The sequence below is a fragment of the Microcebus murinus genome, chromosome 2, assembly GCF_040939455.1.
Source record: "Microcebus murinus isolate Inina chromosome 2, M.murinus_Inina_mat1.0, whole genome shotgun sequence".
In the NCBI taxonomy this organism is placed as follows: Eukaryota; Metazoa; Chordata; class Mammalia; order Primates; family Cheirogaleidae; genus Microcebus; species Microcebus murinus.
The window spans coordinates 427636-447075 of record NC_134105.1 but is presented as its reverse complement, the minus strand read 5'-3'; the positions used below and the strand labels follow the sequence as shown (position 1 = coordinate 447075).

Genomic DNA, 19440 nt, shown 5'->3' with positions numbered 1-19440 from the left:
CTGATTCCAGACATGTTGAAAATGTAGCCCTGACTGTGTAGCCACCCTCTTGGCCAGGCATGTAGATAACACGCTTCACACTGTGATGCTCTCGGTGCTCCGCGATCAGCTGTCTGGCCTCATTGCACTCGTGCCGAGAGGCGGAGGCAGCTGTGACGTACTTGAACGCAGCCTTTCTCCTCTGTTGAGTCTATATATCTATTGACTCCAGATGCCTGAATTTGGACCTGACATAATAAAATGTATAGTCACAAAGGCCAGATCATGTTTTCTTAATAGCGGTGTGATTTAGACTCAGAAGGAAAGAAGCCCACGCCGTCCTGGTCCCCTGCAGCACGCAGAGCCTCGTCATCCTCGTTCCTTTGCTGGATCTTCTTCATCTTCCTGATTTTTACATTTGAAGCATCCATGCCTGATTCTTCTTTACGATGTGTGCGCGTGTCCCCTCCCTCAGTGATTCCAGCCAGCTGCACTTTGTGTGTTCATTGAAGACTCTCAGGTGTATGTCCCTGGCCTGTACCACTGCCCCAAGCCTCAGGCTTGCCCCGTCCGAATCAGACCCGGCTTGCCCCTCCCCAGCCTGGCCCGTTTCAGCAAGGGGCAGCTCCATGCTTCCAGTGGCCCAGGCCGCAAACCGTGGAGTCATCTTTGATTCCTACCCTCATGTCAAACTCCATCAGCAAATGCTGTGGGCTCTCCCTAAAAATATATCCAGAACCTGACCGGATCTTACACCTGCACTGCTGCCACCCAGGTCTAGCCACCATCATCTCTCGCATGGATTATTGTCACAGACTCCTCAGTGGACTTTCCACTTTTATCCTTGTCCCACTCTCCCCGCCCCCCACGGGCTGTTTTCAACACAGCACTGAGAGATCTCCCCTGGACACAGGTTAGATCTTGATACTCTCTGCTCAGACCAGCCAGTGTGTCTCTTTGTGCTCAGAGAAACAAAGTCTTTTTATTTCTTTTTTGTTTTGTTTTCGGGTTTTTTTCTCTTTCTTTCTCACTCTAAATCAAAAGCTGTGTTTTGGGGGGTTTGTTTTGCTTTGAGACAGGGTCTCACTCTGTTGTCCAGGCTGGAGTGTGATGGAGTCAGCCTAGCTCACAGCAACCTCAAACTTCAGGGCTCAAGTGATCCTCCTGCCTCAGCCTCCTAAGAAGCTGGGACTACAGACACATACCATGACACCCAGCTAATTTTTTCATCTTTTATAGAGATGAGTCTCATTATGTTGACCAGACTTGTCTCAAATTCTTGGCCTGAAGTGATCCTCCCACCTTGGTCTCCCAAGGTGATAGTATTACAGGTGTGAGCCACCTTGCGGACCAAAGTCTTTTCATTTCTAATTGCAAACTGCCAGTTCTCTCATCAGCTCATCTCTTGCTTTTGTAGAGCCTGTCAAGTTTTAGCCCAAACACACCGATACCCTAATTATTTCTGTCCGTTCCTCCTGGCGCTACCAGCTCAGTTAGCTCGTGCTCTGCTTTCTGAGTTGTATAATTGGCCAGAGCTGTTGTGACTGTTTGCCCTGCATAACGTGGCATCAGCATCTCTCCTGCCGCACATATTTAAATTCCACTTCAAGGTAGCAGTTTAAGCATTAGTTCCGGGAAGCCATGGTACAGTAACAAACGCCAAACTGCCCGTGGCTACCACACGCGTTTCTTGCTCTCTCGCCATGGTCCAGTGCAGTTTGCAAGGATACAGTGCTCTAATCCGTGTAGTCATCCAGGAGCTTAGTGTTCTTCAAGTGTGATGCCACCAGCCCCCACATATGACTTCCTAGGCTCCTGAATAAAGGAAAATGACTAGAGGATTGTGCATGGGAAGTTGCCATGGGTTAAGCCTCTGCCACCCACATTCATGTTGACCAAGATAGTCTGTACTCACCTGCCAGGGACTGAAAAGTATAAGACAGTGGAGCACCATGGAAGAGAAGGAAACTTGTTTATTGAGCACACAGTTGTGTTCTGGTCCATCTAAATGCTGGTAGGAACCATCCAAATGGAAAGAAGAAAGAACTGATGAAAGTAGGAGCCGGATCCTCCCGTGGCCCGAGACGCTGGGCTCAGCACGCAGCAGGAGGGCTGGCCACAGCGGGGCAGGGCGTCATGCTGTACACAGGAGAAGGGCAGTGCCAAGCTGAGAATGGGTGACGGAGGTTGGAGAGGTGAGAAGGGAGAGGAGAGGCTCACCCTGGAGTCTGAGTGGCTGACGGAGAAATGCTGCGCAGTAGCACCTGGGCCCCTGGCGCGTGTGGCCAGAAGTCCCCAGTGAAGCAGCCAGCATGCCTCTGAGGTCCGCAGGCACATTCCGCTTCACCTGCGATGCAAAGGAAGGAGAAAGGGTCCAGGATCTTGAGGGTGCACGTGAATGCCAGAAGGCACTGTAATGCCAGCCTGGATATCCAAGCTGGACAGAGAGGGCCACTAAGACTGGCGGGTGGTGAGAGATGGTGGAAAGATGGTAGCAGGTGGCGGGGATGGACCGAAGGTCCTGTGGGGTCAAAGAATTGTCGGGGAAGGAGTACAAAAAAAGTGACCCGGAAAGGTAGGAAGTGACGATCAGACTTTCAGAGATGGTGTGGTCACTGGAAATGACGACGTCTGGGGTGGAACCCGAGCGTGCCTGGCTCAGGCTGAGACTGGCAGAAGTGAGGACGCCCAGGGGCTGAGAGGTCCCGATGCCCACGCTAATGTCACCTGTGAACAGACAAATAATGACACGTCCTTACGCAGAGCACCACACAGCCGTTGAAAGAAATAGATCAAGATAAAGAACGTGCACAGATCTTTAAAAGGTGAAACCGACACGCGCAGGACACCGTCCATGGCCTGAGGGGAGCGGGCGCCTCCACAGAGGCCGGGCGACAGTGGCCCGGGAGCCGAACAGAGGGAACCCCACCTCAGCACAGTGCCTGCTTCCTGAAAACAGTGATCCCACACAAGAAGGGTATTAATGAAATCCTGACACTGGTTACGTGTGGGCGGTGGATCCGTGAGGTTCATTATGCCTTTTCTTCTGTATGTTTGGAACATTTTGTAATACTTAATATGAAGTTTATGGAAGGACATAATGTTAGAAATGCTTATTAATGTGTTAAGTGGAAAAAAGCAAAACAAATTGAGTTCAACTAAGTGTGCAAGGCCAATTAATGAAAATTCTCTGTATCTTAATATATGGGATTCTGGGCCTGTTGTTTTTCTTTTTTCTTTTCTTTATTTTTCAGATTTTTATGATGTACTTATATTTCTTTTATGCTGGAAAAAAATGATTTTGTTATTTTAAGAATCAATAACAACAAGAAACCCTCCCAACTTTATTTTTAGTTTTCAGTGAGTGCCCTGGAGCATAGAGTATATGAGGTTCGAGAAACAGCGGTTAAAATTATTTTGGACATGTATAAACAGCACCAGACTTTAATTCTAGAATACCTTCCTCCAGATGACAGCAACACACGCAAGAATGTTCTCTACAAAACAATTTTTGAGGGATTTGCTAAAATAGATGGCAAACCCACAGATGCTGAAATTAGGGTAAGTTAACCTTCATGAATTTGTGATCTAATGCTATATTTAAGAAGTTACTTAGTACATAAACAAATAAATAATTTTAAGGAGCCATTTACACCAGAAACACAGGCATGGTGGCTGAGAATGTTGGTTTCAGAGTTCAGATCCTGGCCCTTCCAGTTTTTGCCTGTGAGACCCGCAGGCTCCAGGCAGTAAACAGTAACGAGACAGCCGTGAGGACGCCTGCAGTTTTATCTGTCAGGGAATATATATCAAACTAATCTGATAAATTTACTTTTAACCCTAATTATATTATTAATCCTAGTGAATGTTATATAAGAAACATAATTTATAGGCCATAATTTGTCTCCCAATTTCTAAGATTATGCTAAAAAGCTATTCTAATGGGAAAATAATTTTCTTACCAGGCACAGAAAAAAGCAGCTACACAAGAAGCAGAAAAACAAAGGAAAGAACAAATAAAAGCTTTGCAAGAGCAGTTGGCAGCACTGAAAGAAATGGAGGCTGAAGTCCAGGTTGGAAGTTAACCTTTCACCAATATGGTTTTAATTGAAATTTATCTTGTTATGTAGATCCATAATGTACTTGTTCTACTTTTCATGGGATTATGCAAGAAGATATCTTTATTCTTTATTGTTTCAAAGACGTGCTCCATAGGTAGTTGGAATCAGATGAGATTCAGGCAGTTGAGAACTGCCTGCTCCGTCTCCTGTCCAGACTGGAGTGGGCAGGGGCTGCTGCCGGTGTTCAGGGAGGGGCTCGCGGGCACAGAACTCCTCTCCTCCTCAGCACCCCAGTCCTCTTCAGGGGAAAAGGAGAAAAATAAGCTGGAATATGAAGACCTGACTTCAGTGCATTAAAAGAGGCAGGTGTCAGGTTAATGTTCTGCTTCAGGGAGCGCTTGCTCGTGAGCCTGCGGGAGGCACCGTACTCAGTGGGGTACGACGTCGTACTCAGATGTCGCTTGGTTGGATGTAGACGTGTGCCGCCTCAACTGCCCTGCCTCTGGGATTTAAATCTGTTTCATAACGCTGATACTGTGATGAAGTTTCTTAAGTGGAAAGAAAACTTCTTTAAAAAAAATAAAAGAAAAGGTGGGGAGACAGGAACTTGCCACCCAGTGCCTGAGGTTCAGCTGTGCGGGTGCTGGTGGCCTCCCACCTGCGGTCAGCACCACCGCGCTGCGCACCCAGGAAGCTGGCAGGGGCAGATCTCACGGTGCGTGTTCTTACCACAACTGTCTTAAAATGAAATGGATAATAACAGGAAAAAAACAAAATCAGCCTGAATATATGTTGAGCCTTCCTATGGCAAAGTGCCAGAACGTCAGAATGATAAGAAAAGGAGAGAAGAGGTGAGGAGGAGGAGGCTGGTAGGCCTGCGACCCAGGGCACGTCCCTGGCTCAGGTGGCAGATTCACAGCGACCTTGGAAGCGGGTCAGGCACATGCTAATTGTTATTCCTAATGGTACACACGTGAGGAAACAACCATAGCAGCTAAAGAGACTGCTGCCCTCAGCCCACCCAGGACCCCACGGCTGTGGCTCCTGGTGTAGTGCCACCTCAGAAGCTGTTGTTACCAGGACTGACATGTCCTGGGTCACCTGTGCTGACAGACTGCACGATCAGCACACAGCTCTCCTGTACCGCCTTCGCAGTCCCTGCTCACTGACTCAGTGTTTGCTGAGCCCTGCTCTGTGCCCAGCACTGTCTGGGCTCCGGAAGTATAGCAGGCAGTGGGCAGAGACACAGGCCTGGCACAACAGGGAAGCCGTGCAGCTGGGGCATGAGGAGCAGCTTGGACGTTGGAGATGAGCTGTAGGAAGAGTAGCTTAGAAATCCACCAAGGGTTTTGGACAGAAGTCAGTCACTTTACCGTGGCGTCAAAGGGTCCATCTGGCCCCTGAATGAGGAGCAACAGGGAGATCCCTTTCAACGCCATGCTCATAGTCCTGGCAAGAGATGACCGTGCTGGCAGTAGAGATGGTGAGAAGCGGTTGGATCCTGCCTGTGTTTTGGAAGTAGAGCCTACGGGACTTGCTGCTGGGTCTGAGAGAGGCTAGAAAGAAGAGTCACAGCTCTGCAGGCTTCGTGGCCTGAATGTCTCGGGACAGGACTCCGTGATCTGAGAAGACACTGAACCGCAGCAGGCTTGGGAGGGAGAGCGGCGGGTTTGCTTTAGAAATGTGGAGTTTATGCAGAGAGGAACGTGGGCTCTGGACAAGAGGCCACTAGAGTAGCACAGACCGAAGAGAGGAGAGATGGGAGTGCAGAGTCCTGTGGAGGCAGCCAGGCGTGTCTGAGGGAGAGGCCAGTGAAGATGGAGGAAACCAGGTGTCCTGGGGGCCAGACTCAGAAGGGGGGACCAACCACTTCGCGAGCCACTGAGCCACGTGAGAGGGTGGTGACAAGTGGTGACATGGAGGAGATTGGTGGCCTCAGCTGGAGCTGTTTCCATGGGTGGTGGGGCTTACAAACAAAGGTAGGGGAGGGAGCCTCCAGATCTCTTTCCAAAAGCTTTGTTATTTGTTGATAGAAATTCTAAAATTAAAGCTAGGAATGTGCTTTCAGAATCGAAACATACCCTGGCTAGACTCTTGCCCACAGTGCCGCCCTCTGTCCCTGACCTTTCTCTCTTTGTGTCTCAGGAGAAAGAATGTGGCGCTGTGAAGCCGAAGAATCAGGGTACGTACCTGCGCTCCAGACCTTGCAGGGCCTGATGTAAAACGATGCCACCTTTTTAACGTGTGTGATGTTTTTAGATGGTTCACAACAAACTGGTTACTGAAATTTTGGAAGTCAATTTCTACAAAAAGTTATTTAAATTGTTTCCTTTTAATCTCTTCAGACACTCAAGGAAGGAGAGCGGCCCCGCCCGAAGCTCCGGAGATCGCAGACAAGCACTACTTAGACAAGTGAGTGAGCCGACCCAGGCTGCCCACTCGGGAACCCGGGTCTTTGTGATTGTGTAAATTAACTGGCTCGTTCCAGCAATTTAAAGGCTAGGAAAATTGCCTTCTGAACTAATCAGCATGTTATCAGTCACGATAACTTCCCCTGTCTTTACCCCAACAGAAGTTTCCAGCCTGTTTGTCAAAATTGCTGTTACAGGCGCAAATATCAGAGCAGCAAAATACCTTTTTGCTGTACGGGGGCCAAAACGAATCTATAAGGAATTTAAGGGCAATGTCTTTGTCTTTGTCTTATGACTTAAAATATCCCTTCTGCTTGATCATGCTAAGTTAGAATTTGAAGGGACCTTCAGCTCATTTCTTTCTAACACCTACTTGGTGAAGACTCTTTTTGGGGAGCTTTAACAGAGGGCCCCTCCAGCCTCTGCCGCCATCCCCTGAGGAAGGCCAGCGGCCCACGCAGACGAGGCAATGCGGCGGCAGGCAGCGTGGGAGCTGCTGGGATTAGGGAGAGTTGCTCATGCGGTGGGGCAGAGTGGCCATTTGAATTGGAGCTTTGCGTCATTTCCTACTCTTCTGCTTCCTTTCAGTTTGTGCATTTTCTGTGGAGAAAGGAATGAATCCTTCACAGAGGAAGGCCTGGACCTGCACTACTGGAAGCACTGTCTCATGCTGGCCAGATGCAACCACTGCAAACAGGTGAGGCCGTGGGCATGGGGCCTCACCGCCGCAGGAGCTTGAACACCCGACTCACAAACATACCCCAAGTCTTAGCATTTTCAGAGGAAAAGTTGTGAGGAAAGTCACTGGAGCGTACACAGCACACGCCTGTTTAAGGGTTACAGCTCGGGAGATCTCACACGGGAAGCGCGGTCACCCAGCTCCTCCCCACCGTCCTCAGCGCCTGAGCTGACACCACACAGTGGTGTGTCTTGCTCTCTGCGCCCCAGAGGCATGGAGTCTCACGGTGCGTGGTCATTTTCTGTCGTGTCCGTTGTCTGAACAGACCACGGTTTATTCATCCACACTCTGTTCGTGGGATCTGGTTTGTCCAGTTTGGGACTGTCATGAAGAACGTTCAAGACGTGTTATGCAGACGTTCTGGTCTGCGTCTTCTGAGCACACGTGGGTGACTCCTGGTTTGTGCCTGGCCGTGGTTGCTGGTACGCTGACGCCAGCTATGGCCAATGCCACGTGATGCTCCAGAGGGTGTTGCCAGCTCAGCCCACCACCAGCTGTGAGAGCGGCTGGTGCCCGCAGCACGACAGTGGCAGTGCTTTGTGCTGCTTGGCAGTGTCCAGTTTGCGTTTCCCCACAACAGTGAGGCGGAGCACCCATCCATTTGTCCTCGGGCCACTGGCTGTCCTTTTCCCTAAAACACCTCTAGTCTCTTGCCCATTTAAATTGGGTTGTCCATCCTTTCTGTTGTTGATTTGTAATCCTTCTTTGTACACCTGGGTGTGAGGCCTTTGTCAGTTGCATGTGTTGTGACCATCCTCCCCCATTCTACTCCTTACATTTTCATTGTCTTAATGTGTCTTTTCATGAACAGAGGTTTTAATCGTAGTGTTGTCCACCTTACCAGTCTTTTTTATGGTTATGCTTTTTGTGTCCTGTTTAAGAAATATTTCCCCAGCCTAAAATGTTAATCTCTTCTGTGATGCGATGGGTCTTCTGTTTCAGTCCGTTTGTGTCACTATAAAGGAATACTGGAGGCTGGGTAACTGATAAGGAAAAAAGGTTTATTGGTCTTGTGATTCTGGTGGCTGGAAAGTTCAAGCTTGGACATCTGCAGTGGTGGAAGTCAAGGGGAGCCAGGGTGTGCTGAGATCACATGGCCAGAGAGGGCGGTGCCAGGCGCATTTTGACAGCCAGCTGTTGAGGGAGCTAATACAGCAGAGAGCTGGGGGGGGTGGTTAATCTATTCATGAGGGATCTGCCCTGTGAGAGGAAATTAAAAACACTCAAAGAAATTTTTCTATTTTCTCACTCCACAACAATCAACACAGAAGACTTGTGTGACCAAACGTAGGGTTTCTCCCCACACACCGAGGAAGCAGTTGTTTCTATAGTGGGCGCCAGCTGCATGACCTCCAGTTCATTCTGACGCTGCCTCTCTGGAGACAGTGTGAGATCCCACGGGGTGGGGGCTCAGTCCCAAACTGCCACCCTCCCCAGCCCCACCCAGACACCAGCCACAAGTCCAGGCCTCCAGAACTTCTGGCCGATTGGCTTCAAGTTGGGGTTCCCACAACTCCCTCTTTGGGTTTGATTAATTGGCTAGAGCTGCTCACAGAACTCAGGAAAACACGTTTACCAATGTATTGCGAAGAATGTTAAAGGATACAAGCAAACAGCCAGGCGAAGAGATTAATAGGGTGAGGTCTAGAAGGGCCCCAAGCGCAGAAGCTCTGTCCCCATAGAGTTGGGGTGCACCCCTCTCCCAGCACGTGGATAAGTTCTTGCTCACCTTCCTGTCAGCCTCCGTGTGCTCAGCTCTCCAGAACCTACCCGGACCCCATCCTCTTGGGCCTGTTGTGGAGACTTCATTGGCTAGGCATGATTGACAACTGTGTAGAACTGTGACAGGACAAAAGGGTACGGTCTAACCCTGATAGACTGGATGGGGACACCCAACAAGGCCCATCTGTTCAGACTCTTCCTGGCCTCCCTGTGCAGCATCCTTCCTCCTGGGTGTGGGGCAGGACCCTCTCTGGAATGAGGGTCTTACGACCCACAGTCAGATTGGGGTCCTGCCTTGGGCAGGTGAAAGGAGGGCAGGAGGAGGTCAGAGAGATTCTGCTTCTCAGGCCTGCAGCGCCCAACATCATAACAAGAGCAATGGGAGTTATGACCCGGAAACCGTGGGTGAAAACCTATATATGCATCAGTCATAGTCTCACACCCCATGACCCAAATGCCTCCAGCACCACCACACTGGGGGTTACTTTCAACGTGAGATTTGGTGGGGACAAACAACCGTATCCAAACCAGTGCACCTTATTTTAATAAAGAGGGAAAACTGAAAGGAGAATGAACTTCTTTCATTTACCTTGGGACTCTCAAGTTTACAGGGAAGAGTTTGAATGGGCAGATCCTGCCCTCTGAGAGGCGACTCCTCAGATCAGCAGTGCACGCTCTTAAAAGCCCCGTGTGGACGACTGGCATCTCCAGCACTGTGTGGAGGCCCTCGGCATGGAGTCATTCCTGCTGAAGTGGCGAGGCAGCCTCTTAGCCCTCTTCATGCACATTCCTAGAAAGAGTGAGAAGCCAGGATTTGAACCCAGGGCCACACATTAACCACTGAGCTACTCTGCCCCCAGTACAAGTGTCTCACTCAGATCTACTGTCACTTCCCCCATCCCACACCTTGGGTGACCTTTACATGATGCTAAGGTGACAGGAAAGGAAGGACGCAGGGTCTTCAGGGAAGTGTAATGAATGACTCCAGACGCTCTGGACAAGTGCCAAAGATAAAAGACCGCGGTCCCCCTTCACGTGTGAGCGGCAGCACAGAAAACCTGTGCTGGGTTTGCATAGGCATGGGGAACACGTGTCGGTGTCCGTGGCAGGACACCTCAGAATTCTCAGCAACGTGCTTCTTTCTGCATTTCGAAATCCAGGTGGTCGAGATTTCCAGCCTAACGGATCACCTGCTGACGGAATGTGACAAAAAAGACAGGTTTGGAAAGTGCTATCGTTGCAGCGAGGCTGTTTTAAAGGAAGAGCTGCCCAGACACATAAAGGTCAAGGACTGCAACCGTGAGTGCCTTTGCTCAGCTCCGTGCCCTCTGGTCACCAGGCCTCCTCCCTGGAGAAAGTGCAGCTGCCGGCGGGGCTGGCAAGGGCCGGGCGCGGTCACAGAGCGTCCGACGGGCAGGCAGGTGACGCGTCCTGTCTTCCCCTTGCCGTTCAAGTTTCCTGACTAACAAAATCTTTCTGAAATCATTTCAGCAGCCAAGTCAGAGACGTTGGCAAACCGATGTCCTTTGTGCCATGAGAATTTCACACCTGGAGAAGAGGTGAGTGCCTCACTCAGGAAAGGGAGCAACGGGAAAGTAATTTAACACACATGATGGTGATGATGGTGATGGTGATGTAATTTAACACACATGATGATGGTGATGTAATTTAACACACATGATGACGATGATGACGATGAAGTAATTTGACACACATAATGATGATGATGATGATGTTATTGTTGTTGTTAGTGCTGGACCACAGCCAAAGTAAAACACATTGCGTATTCTGGGAACAGTTATTCCATTTACCTACATGTTCAGGTGATTTTTCCATGACATTGGTAAGCAGTTTATTCAAGGAGTCTCAGCTCATTGGGATATGAGCTTGGAGTGGTTTTATTTTGTTCTGGTCATGGCTTTCATATAGATGTTGGGGCCCTAAATGGCATCTTGGCCAGATTCCGTAAAACTCTGGTCCCTTTTAATTAATAACTGGAGCCCAGTTTGGCTTAACAGCTGTACTTCCTATCTAAGCTCTCCTCCCTGTCCCAGCACAAGCTGTGCGTGTGACCCAGCAGACTTGGTGGGGAGGGGGCAGGCTCCTCCATGCCTACCCTGTCCTTCCCCACACGTTCTGCTTCTCTGCTGCTGGAGGCGTCAAGGACAGACTAGGGGACCCAAGGCTCCACATCTGTGGTGGCTCTCTGCTCTGTCCAACACAACAGGCTGACGATGACCTCTTGGTGCCAGGCACGGGGTGAGCCCTGGGGGCCTGCTTGGGGCCCGGTTTTGGAGACGGCATCTGGCTAAGCAGCTTTCACTCCACCCCCCCATAGCTCCTGCCACCTGTGGTCCACCCACTGCATCCTGCTGCTGGGCTCGCCTTGCCCCGCCTTCTGAGGTGGGGTACCAGCAAGGTGGCTCAAAGCAGCCATCTCTGCAGCTATCTCTTGACCGTAGAAACTCATATGCCAAACAGAGGGAAAACAGTCTGCCCCAGCCACTCTCTCAGCCCTGTGTCGCTGCTCCTTTGTGCAGTTGTCTGCCTCCACGGGAAAATTTCAGATGCATCACAAAGCACACATAAGAGTAAAAGAAACATTGGGTGCCCTTCGCGTTCCAGTCACCCAGCTTGAGTCACTGTCGACTTAGCCAGGGTGGTTTCTTCTATACCCACCCCCCCGTGCTCCCTGTCGTGCTGTGCTGAAGCAAACCCAGACAGCACACTGCTCCTCTGTACATGCTCCAGTCCAGAGCTCGCAAAATGAGGGCTTTGCTACACGGCCACAGCAGCATTAGCTCAGCCTTCCCCGCTTTGTTCATTCACATTGTCAATTGTCTCGTGTGTCAGAAGCACTTGTTTACCAGGACCCATGGAAGGCTCACACACTGGGATTGGTTGACATGTTTTTAAATAGGTTCTTTCTCCTACACTTTTTCCTTACACTTTGACGAGGAAAAGAGGCCATTTTTCCTACAGGGTTTTCCATCGTCTCGATTTGCTGACTGTACCCCCATGGAGGTGTTCCTCCGTCCCCTGTATTTCCTGTGGAGTGGAGGTGGGGTCTGTAGGCCTCATCAGATGTGAACGGGTTTGACTTTTCTCTTTGGGTGGCTCCTTCGAGGCAGTGGCAGGCTCCTCTCTCGGGGGTGCGTGGTGTGCGCCATGACAGCCACCACCGGTGTGCAGGCCGAGACCCAACAGCTTGTTAGGAATGGCACAGCCCCGTGATCTCACTCTGTCACTCCTCCTGCACTCATTTGCTTCATTCATTTCTCCAAGCAGAAGCTCATCTGCTCTTTGGTGACCCTGGGCTAGGCTTTGCATTGGAAAGGCAGGAGGCCCGTTTAATTATTTTCCTTTGTTTACCAGTTTCCAAAATAGTAAGTTGGTTCACTAGTATCTTCCAGTGGTCGCTAATTTGCTTTTGTTTTGGATTTAAACTATTTGAAGTGTTCCCATCACTGCAGTTACTGTCCTTAGTGGTGTGTGGACCGTGCCCTCTCTGGCCGATGACAGTCCCTTCAGCTGGCTCCTGAGCCTTCTGATGTGACCCGCGTGGCCTCAGACAGCACCCACCTATTTGGTACCTTCCGCCCCAGCCTGGAATCAGCCCCCTCATCAAGGAGGCCCGGTTCCCTTGAGCAGGAAGTGATGTTTCAAGGCGGCACTGGGGGCCGCGCGCTCCTTGCTGTAGGGTGGGTGGCGTTGCTGGGCGTCTCGGTGGACAGAGCCGGGAGGAACACGGCGCAGTCACCTTGTTTACTCGAGCTCGACCCTCTCACACCTGTGTCTCATGTCTTGCACCTCAAGAGCCCGGTTCCCACAGGCCCCACAGACACAGAAGTAGCATGTCGCAGACGGTTCATTAGCTGTGGCCCGCTCTGCCGTAGCGCAGCCTCGAATGGCAGCACCCGCCACGGCAGTGAGGTGGCTGCTGCAATGAGGTTTGTCCCGCTTGTCCTCCTGACCAGGGGTTCCGTCAGGGACGTAGGGTCCAGTGGCTGTGCTTGAAGCTCCTTTGGGAGAGCTCCAGTGGGCTGCGCCACCAACTGTAAGCACAGGTTTATCTGTTTCATTTGATACTCCATTTTTAGGGGATTTTTAAAAATTAATTTCTATAATTATATAAGATACATGGCTTCAAGTCTATAGTCAGGCACCTCCAGAGAAGCCCGAATCGAAGCTGCTGTCCCTGCCCTAGTTACCTCCCCGCCTACTCACAGAGGATGATTTTTCTTTATGATATATCATCCCCCTTTTTTCCAGACGTAAGCACTCTCATGTGCACACACTCTCTCTTCCTCAGTTTATCTTTAGAGTTTAGGAGCCCTTGTGTGCTCATTAATTGTTGCCCATACTGATACTTGCACGTAACACCGGAGTCCCCTCTTTGTTGGTTATTGTCTGTTGGTTTCCTGCTAGGAGCAACACTAAGATGAGCTAGGTGCCACCCTTCCTTCCTCCTCTGCTTGTCCCCAGCATCTGATGTGAGCTGATGTCCTCTTCCACTTACTCGCCTTACCATCGTTTTCCCCAGGTCTTAGTTATCCATGCTGAGTAACATGTCCCCACACACCCAGCGACACACACAGATAACAGTCACAGCTGTTGAGTCAGAAACCTGGACACAGCTGGAGGGTCTCTGCTCTGGGTCTCCCGCAACTGCAATCCAGGTATCAGCTGGGCTGGTCTCACCTGTGGGCTCCTTCCAGCAGCTGGCAGATTATTTCCTGTGGTCATAGGTCTGAGGTCCCCGAGCTCTTGCTGGCCATCAGCTGGGGGCCACACTCAGTGCCCAGAGGTACCACAGTCCCCTGCCCCATGGGCTCCTCCACGCAGCCCAGGTGTTCAGGCCAGCAGGAGGCCCTGTCACTGCGAATCCTTCTGAGCTAGCATCAAGTAGCCAAGGGTGACTTTCCTGTCACCTGTGCCTTACTCTGCTGGATGGAAGCGAGTCGCAGGGCAGGGCCCTTGGACAGGCATGACTCGTGAGGTCTCCACACCCTGCATCCTCCTACCCTGTCCCTGCCTTTCAGTAGTTTCTTTGTTGCTTTTTTTTTTTCAGGCAAGCATGAAAATGAGGTTTATTGAGGAGAGGAAGATAGGATAGTAGGGCGAGAGCAAGATACAGGTTTACAGGGCACGATACACATGCCACAGGTGACAACCAGACCCATCGTCAGCAGGTGACAACCAGACCCATCGTCAGCGCAGGACAAGCAAAAGGAATGGCAAAGAGAGAGACGGTGGTTTCTGAAATATGTTATCAGAGCACTTTGCTTGAAAGTGGATGTTTTTCACCATATTTGGAAATTGTTTTGCCATTAGTTCTTCAAACGTTTTCCCTGCTCACCTGCGGGGACTCCGCTCACGGGCAGGATGTTAAACTGCCAGGTGTTGTCTCAGGTCACTGAGTTGTTTCTGCTGTTGTCTTTTTCCTCTCTGTTCTACGTGGATGGTTCGTTGACCTTTCTCCCTCTGTCTCCAATCCTCTGTTCAGTGAATTTCCATTTTTAATGTTGTACGTTTCAGTCCTAGAATCTGCATTTGGCTGGTTAGTTTTTTACAGGCTCAAGTTCTCTGCCAGGATTCACCAAGATCATCTTTTCCAAACAGCTTTATGGAGATACAATTCACATACCTTAGAGTCCACCCATTTTCAAAGTATAAAAATCAACAGTTTTTAGTATGTTTATAGAGTTGTGCAGCCATCCACACAACTGTGGAATGTTTTCATTACCCCAAAAGAAACCTGGCCCTGCCTGTCTCCTCATTTCTCCCCAGCCCTGGGGAACCACCAACCTAGTTTTTGTCTCTATGGATTTGCCCATTCCTGACTTTTCACGTAAATAGAATCATCCAGCGTGTGCCCGTTCGTGTCCTGCCGGTTGCACCCGCCTGGTGGTGTCAAGGTTTGCCCATGTCCTCAGATGTGTTGGCAGGAACTTTGTTCTGCATTTTGTTACCCGTTCATCAGCTGATGGACATTAAGATCATCTTTTTACCTAAATCCTTACACATAGTTATGACATCTGCTTTGCAGTCCTTACGTGCTAAGTCTTAGGTCTGGAATTGTTGTGACGATGCCAGGTGGGGACGGTGCAGTTGGACGCTCGCGCTCCACACGGCTTACAAGGAAATCACAGGCGGACTCAGAATTCAAAAGTGGAAGACGAGACAGATAAGAGTATCTTTGTGACTTCAGAACAGGAAGGGATTTCTTAAAGAAGGCTTAAACCTTGATGGAAAAGGTTGATAAATTCAGTCACAGCAAAGATAAGAACGTCTGCGGGGTAGAGTTTCAGTTTTATAAGATGAAGATTGGAGGTTGGTCGCAGGTTGCAGTATGGTGTGAATGCACTTAACACTGCCAAACTGCACACTTTAACAACTGACATTTTAGGCCGGGCGTGGTGGCTCACGCCTGTAATCCTAGCGCTCTGGGAGGCCGAGGCGGGCGGATTGCTTGAGGTCAGGAGTTCAAAACCAGCCTGAGCAAGAGCGAGACCCCGTCTCTACTATAAATAGAAAGAAATTAATTGGCCAACTAATATATATAGAAAAAATTAGCCGGGCATGGTGGTGCATGCCTGTAGTCCCAGCTACTCGGGAGGCTGAGGCAGGAGGATTGCTTGAGCCCAGGAGTGTGCGGCTGCTGTGAGCTAGGCTGACGCCACGGCACTCACTCTAGCCTGGGCAACACAGTAAGACTCTGTCTCAAAAAAAATAAAAATAAAAATGACATTTTATAATAAAACTATTAAATTTAAAAACCTAAAAACCTCTTCAGCAAAGGACACCATACATAGCAGTACATAGCAGGAAATGAAGAATTGTTGACCGTTATTCTTCAGGTGAGTGGGAGGAACAGTCTCAGCAGGGCAGGAGCAGAGGAGTGACGTTATCTGAGTGACGCGGCTCATCGCCAGGTGCTGTCGCTGCTTTGCGAGAGCCGAGAACAGGCCGCAGCAGAGCGGTCAGGGTGCAGGCGGGAGGCGCCACCAGGAGGCATGGGCCACGTGGGAGCAGAGCGCTCTCCCCTCTGGACAGGCTCTGAGGGGCCCTCCAGCGTGGCGTGGCGAGTGGGAGGCTGAAGGGGAGCAGTCGCGCAGTCAGGGGCTCGGACAGACGGGGCTGCCCGTGGCAGCGTGGGTCTGTCTGTGTGTGAGGGGTGGTGACCATGACACCGGTGAGCTGTCCCAAACAAGAGAGGATGGAGAGCCTTGGGGGGATGGGAAGGAAAAGGTAGATGGCAAAGGTGTCAATGGCAAAGTGCGGGCAGGAGGCCACTCGGGCACAGCCTGTCACAGACGTCCAGCGCCCTGCCGTCCCCGGCGACCACAACCTGCTCGCTCCGCTGTCCGCACAGGCTGCAGGGGCCAGGTGGCTCTGCAGATCCTGACCAGGCTTACACCTGTGTCTGGGGTGCCAGCTGCCGGCTGCTCTAGGATTGTCTTGTTCCCAGATCCGACCCCAGCAGCCAGCCCGGGTGCAGCTCTCCCATGGCAATGGTGGCGCCGTTCCTCCCAGCCTTCCCCCATCTGCCACCCCATTGGCCAAAGTGAGCCACCACCAGGACTCAAGGGGGCGCAGGGAGACCCCACCTTTATGCTGGGAAGAGGAAAAATTGGGGCTATCAGGGTAATTGTCCCCTGCCACCAAGGAGGGGTGAGCAAGTGTGCCCCGTGCTGCTGGGGGCACCACAGCGCTAGGGACATGGAGCTGGCTGGTGAGGAAGACAGATGGGGGAGCAGGGACCGTGACGATCCCGTAGAGCACGAGAGACAGCGCGGAGCAGTGGCTAGAGCAGCAGCCTGGCCGGTGTTTAAACAGGAGGGAAAAGACTGGGACAGCACAGGTGTTGGGAAGGCCTGGGGGTCAGCGGCAGCCTCTTTGTGTCTGGCTGCGGACAGCATGGCTCACACATGACCTTGAAGGGGAGAGGAGCAGGCTGCCGAGGAAATCAGGCCTCTGTAGGCACCACGCCCTTCGGGCAACGCGTGTGTGGTGTGACTAAGGAAAAGGGGCGTGTGTGCGTGTGGTGTGACTAAGGAAAAGGGGTGTGTGTGCGTGTGGCGTGAGGAAGGAGAAGCAAAGACGAGGACTGGAGACCCCACGAGGGAGTGCAGCTGCGTGAGGGAGGAGGGGCCTGTCTCCCAGCCTGGGCAGCGCCCACGCGGGCCTTCTGCTGTCCGTGCTGAAACTGCGCCTGTGTAGCAGGCTTGCGCCGTCTTGCGTGAGAACGTCTCACCTGCTGTGCTTAGGTACCTGTGTCCCAGATTGCAGGAGCGGGTGCTCCCCGAGGTGGACCCTGCACAGAAGCGGTTAAGGCACACGTGAGGGCCGCACACGGCGAGAGCCATCCTCCAGGGCTCTTGCCGGCATAGCTGCCTCTCGTTTTTGTCTTGCACGGCGAGTTGTCCCGGGTCTGGAAGCACGCCAGGTCCACCTCCGCGCCCTGATTAACAGCCCCGGCCTCCTCTTTCATTGTAGGCGTGGAAAGCTCACCTGATGGGCCCTGCCGGCTGCACGATGAACCTGCGCAAGACACAGGTTCTGCAGAAGGCCCAGGCGGCGCAGCCAGGTAAGGGTGGGTGCGCGGGGGGTCTCCAGGCCTCCATCCTGACTACTCAAAAGAGCGTCCAGTTCTTCCCACATGCACCAAACTGCGCTGTTCGTTCCACATGTCTCACAGGTGAAGCCAATCAGTAGCAATGAAAGAGACTTGCTGGGCACTCTCAGGACACTCTGAGCCTCACCCTCTTCCTGCCTCACCAACTCCAGAGTATTTTTTTTTTAATAGATGGGGTCTCAGTGTCTAGAGTCACCCATTCTAGAGTGCAGTGGTGCGATTGTAGCTCACTGTGACCTCGAACTCCTGGGCTCAAGCATTCTCCTGCCTCAGTCTCCCAAGTATCTGGGACTACAGGTGCACACCATCATGCCTGGCTAATTTTTCTTATTTTTGGTAGAGACAGGGTCTCCCTATGTTGCCCAGGCTGGTCTCAAACTCCTGGCCTCGAGCCATCCTCTTACCCTGGCCTCCCAAAATGCTGAAATTACAGGTGTGAGCCAATAAGCCTGGCCTCCAAAGTTTTTAGAAACAACATGTTAAATAGCCCCATGGAGGATGCCACCACCTAAACCATACATCATAACTTTAACTGTTTTACGTCAGAGTTAAGATGCCTTGCAGGAAAACGTGCTATTTTCCATTAGAAAATTATTCCTGAACAAAGACCTTTGGAGACAGAACTTTATTTGAGGAGTGATCCCTACACAATAAAGCAGGGGTGTCAGCGTGTGTTGGTGCCAGGCCCTGTGCTGAGGGTGTGCCTGGTGCCCACATGTCCCCATCCCAACCTCTTCCATTAGTGAAAGCTCACAGAGACGGCCTGCCTGCAGTCACCTGGCCAGGAAGGTCATCTCTGGTCATGGGGCTGTTCATTTGCTGTTTCTGGGGCTGTCACCAGGTGAACGGCTCTGCTCTGCCTGCCTGTGCCCCTGTGCCGGGTGTTCATCCCTCTGCCGGGCCCCCGTGTGCATCTCCTTCTGGCCAGCACAGCTGCTGCTCACGCTTGCCACCATCAGCTGGGCCCCTGTGGACTTGGTGACTGCTGTCCACCATGCTGACCCCACCAGCCTCAGCCCTGATTCCTGGAGATGGGCGACAGCCACTGTCACGGCCCCTTGGGCTCACAGGTTTGTGTCTAATCCACTGTAAAAGCCTCCTCCTAACACAGCCCTGTGCTTCTGCTGCAGGGAAAGGCCCAGCAGTAGCCAAATCAGGCTCCTCAGGATCGAAGGTTGGAAGCAAGATCCCGACCCCAAGGGGAGGCCTGAGTAAAAGCTCTGTTAGGACGTACACAAAGCGATGACAACAGCCATTCCGTCTGTGTCCATGGGACTAAGCGAGTCTCCGGATCCTGAACCATTTCTCCTCCTTGGCCGTGGCGCCCCGTACCCTGGCTACACTGCCCCCCGGCTCCCAGCCATGCACAGCCTCGTGTGTCACGTCCTGTCAGCTCTCCTGCAGACGACGTGTGTGAAACTGACCAAAGAGCCTGTGCCCCAGGGCCAGGACCTCCCCACACTGTGTTAAGCTTCAGGTTGACTTTCTCAGGCCTTCGTCAGAAACAGAAGAGTAGCCGTTGTCTGGAGAGAGCCAGACGTCACTACATGGGAGGCACCGCAGCCACCAAGCAGGCCAGCACACGTGTGGCATCCGCTCTTCTTAATTCCTTGGAACAATTTCCATAAAAAATTTACCATGAACCTTTTGCATATTGGTCTCTGTCACACGTGGTGGAGATTCCGCAGGGCTGTGGCTCAGCTGGGCAGTGTCCCAGGAGTGTGGGCGTGCACAGGCGTCTGACCGCGCCGCCTTCTCCCTGCGGGCCCTGCCTGCTAAGCTTTCTGCCGGGTGCACTTAGTCACGGGTGTGGGGTGTCAGTATCTGCAGAACTCACGGCTCCACTGCCACAACAAATAAAGGTACAAAAGAAAATCTTACAAAGTAGTT

The 19440-nt window shown here is 51.6% G+C and overlaps 1 protein-coding gene across 2 annotated transcripts in view; it reads left to right on the top strand.

Annotated features, from left to right (window-relative positions):
* The window catches only part of CEP104 (centrosomal protein 104), a 46558-nt gene extending 27365 nt beyond the window's left edge, over window positions 1–19193 (top strand). The window contains exons 14-22 of one of the 2 annotated variants that reach the window (XM_075993376.1): window positions 3334–3540; window positions 3945–4052; window positions 6186–6222; window positions 6386–6452; window positions 7040–7148; window positions 10073–10211; window positions 10404–10471; window positions 17412–17502; window positions 18392–19193. In XM_075993376.1, coding sequence (XP_075849491.1) covers window positions 3334–3540; window positions 3945–4052; window positions 6186–6222; window positions 6386–6452; window positions 7040–7148; window positions 10073–10211; window positions 10404–10471; window positions 17412–17502; window positions 18392–18642 — 1077 coding nt within the window. In that variant the 3' untranslated portion in view covers window positions 18643–19193. The remainder of the gene's footprint in view (window positions 1–3333; window positions 3541–3944; window positions 4053–6185; window positions 6223–6385; window positions 6453–7039; window positions 7149–10072; window positions 10212–10403; window positions 10472–17411; window positions 17503–18391) is intronic. The other variant, XM_012775777.3, reaches the window with a different exon arrangement.
* The last annotated feature ends 247 nt before the right edge of the window (window positions 19194–19440 follow it).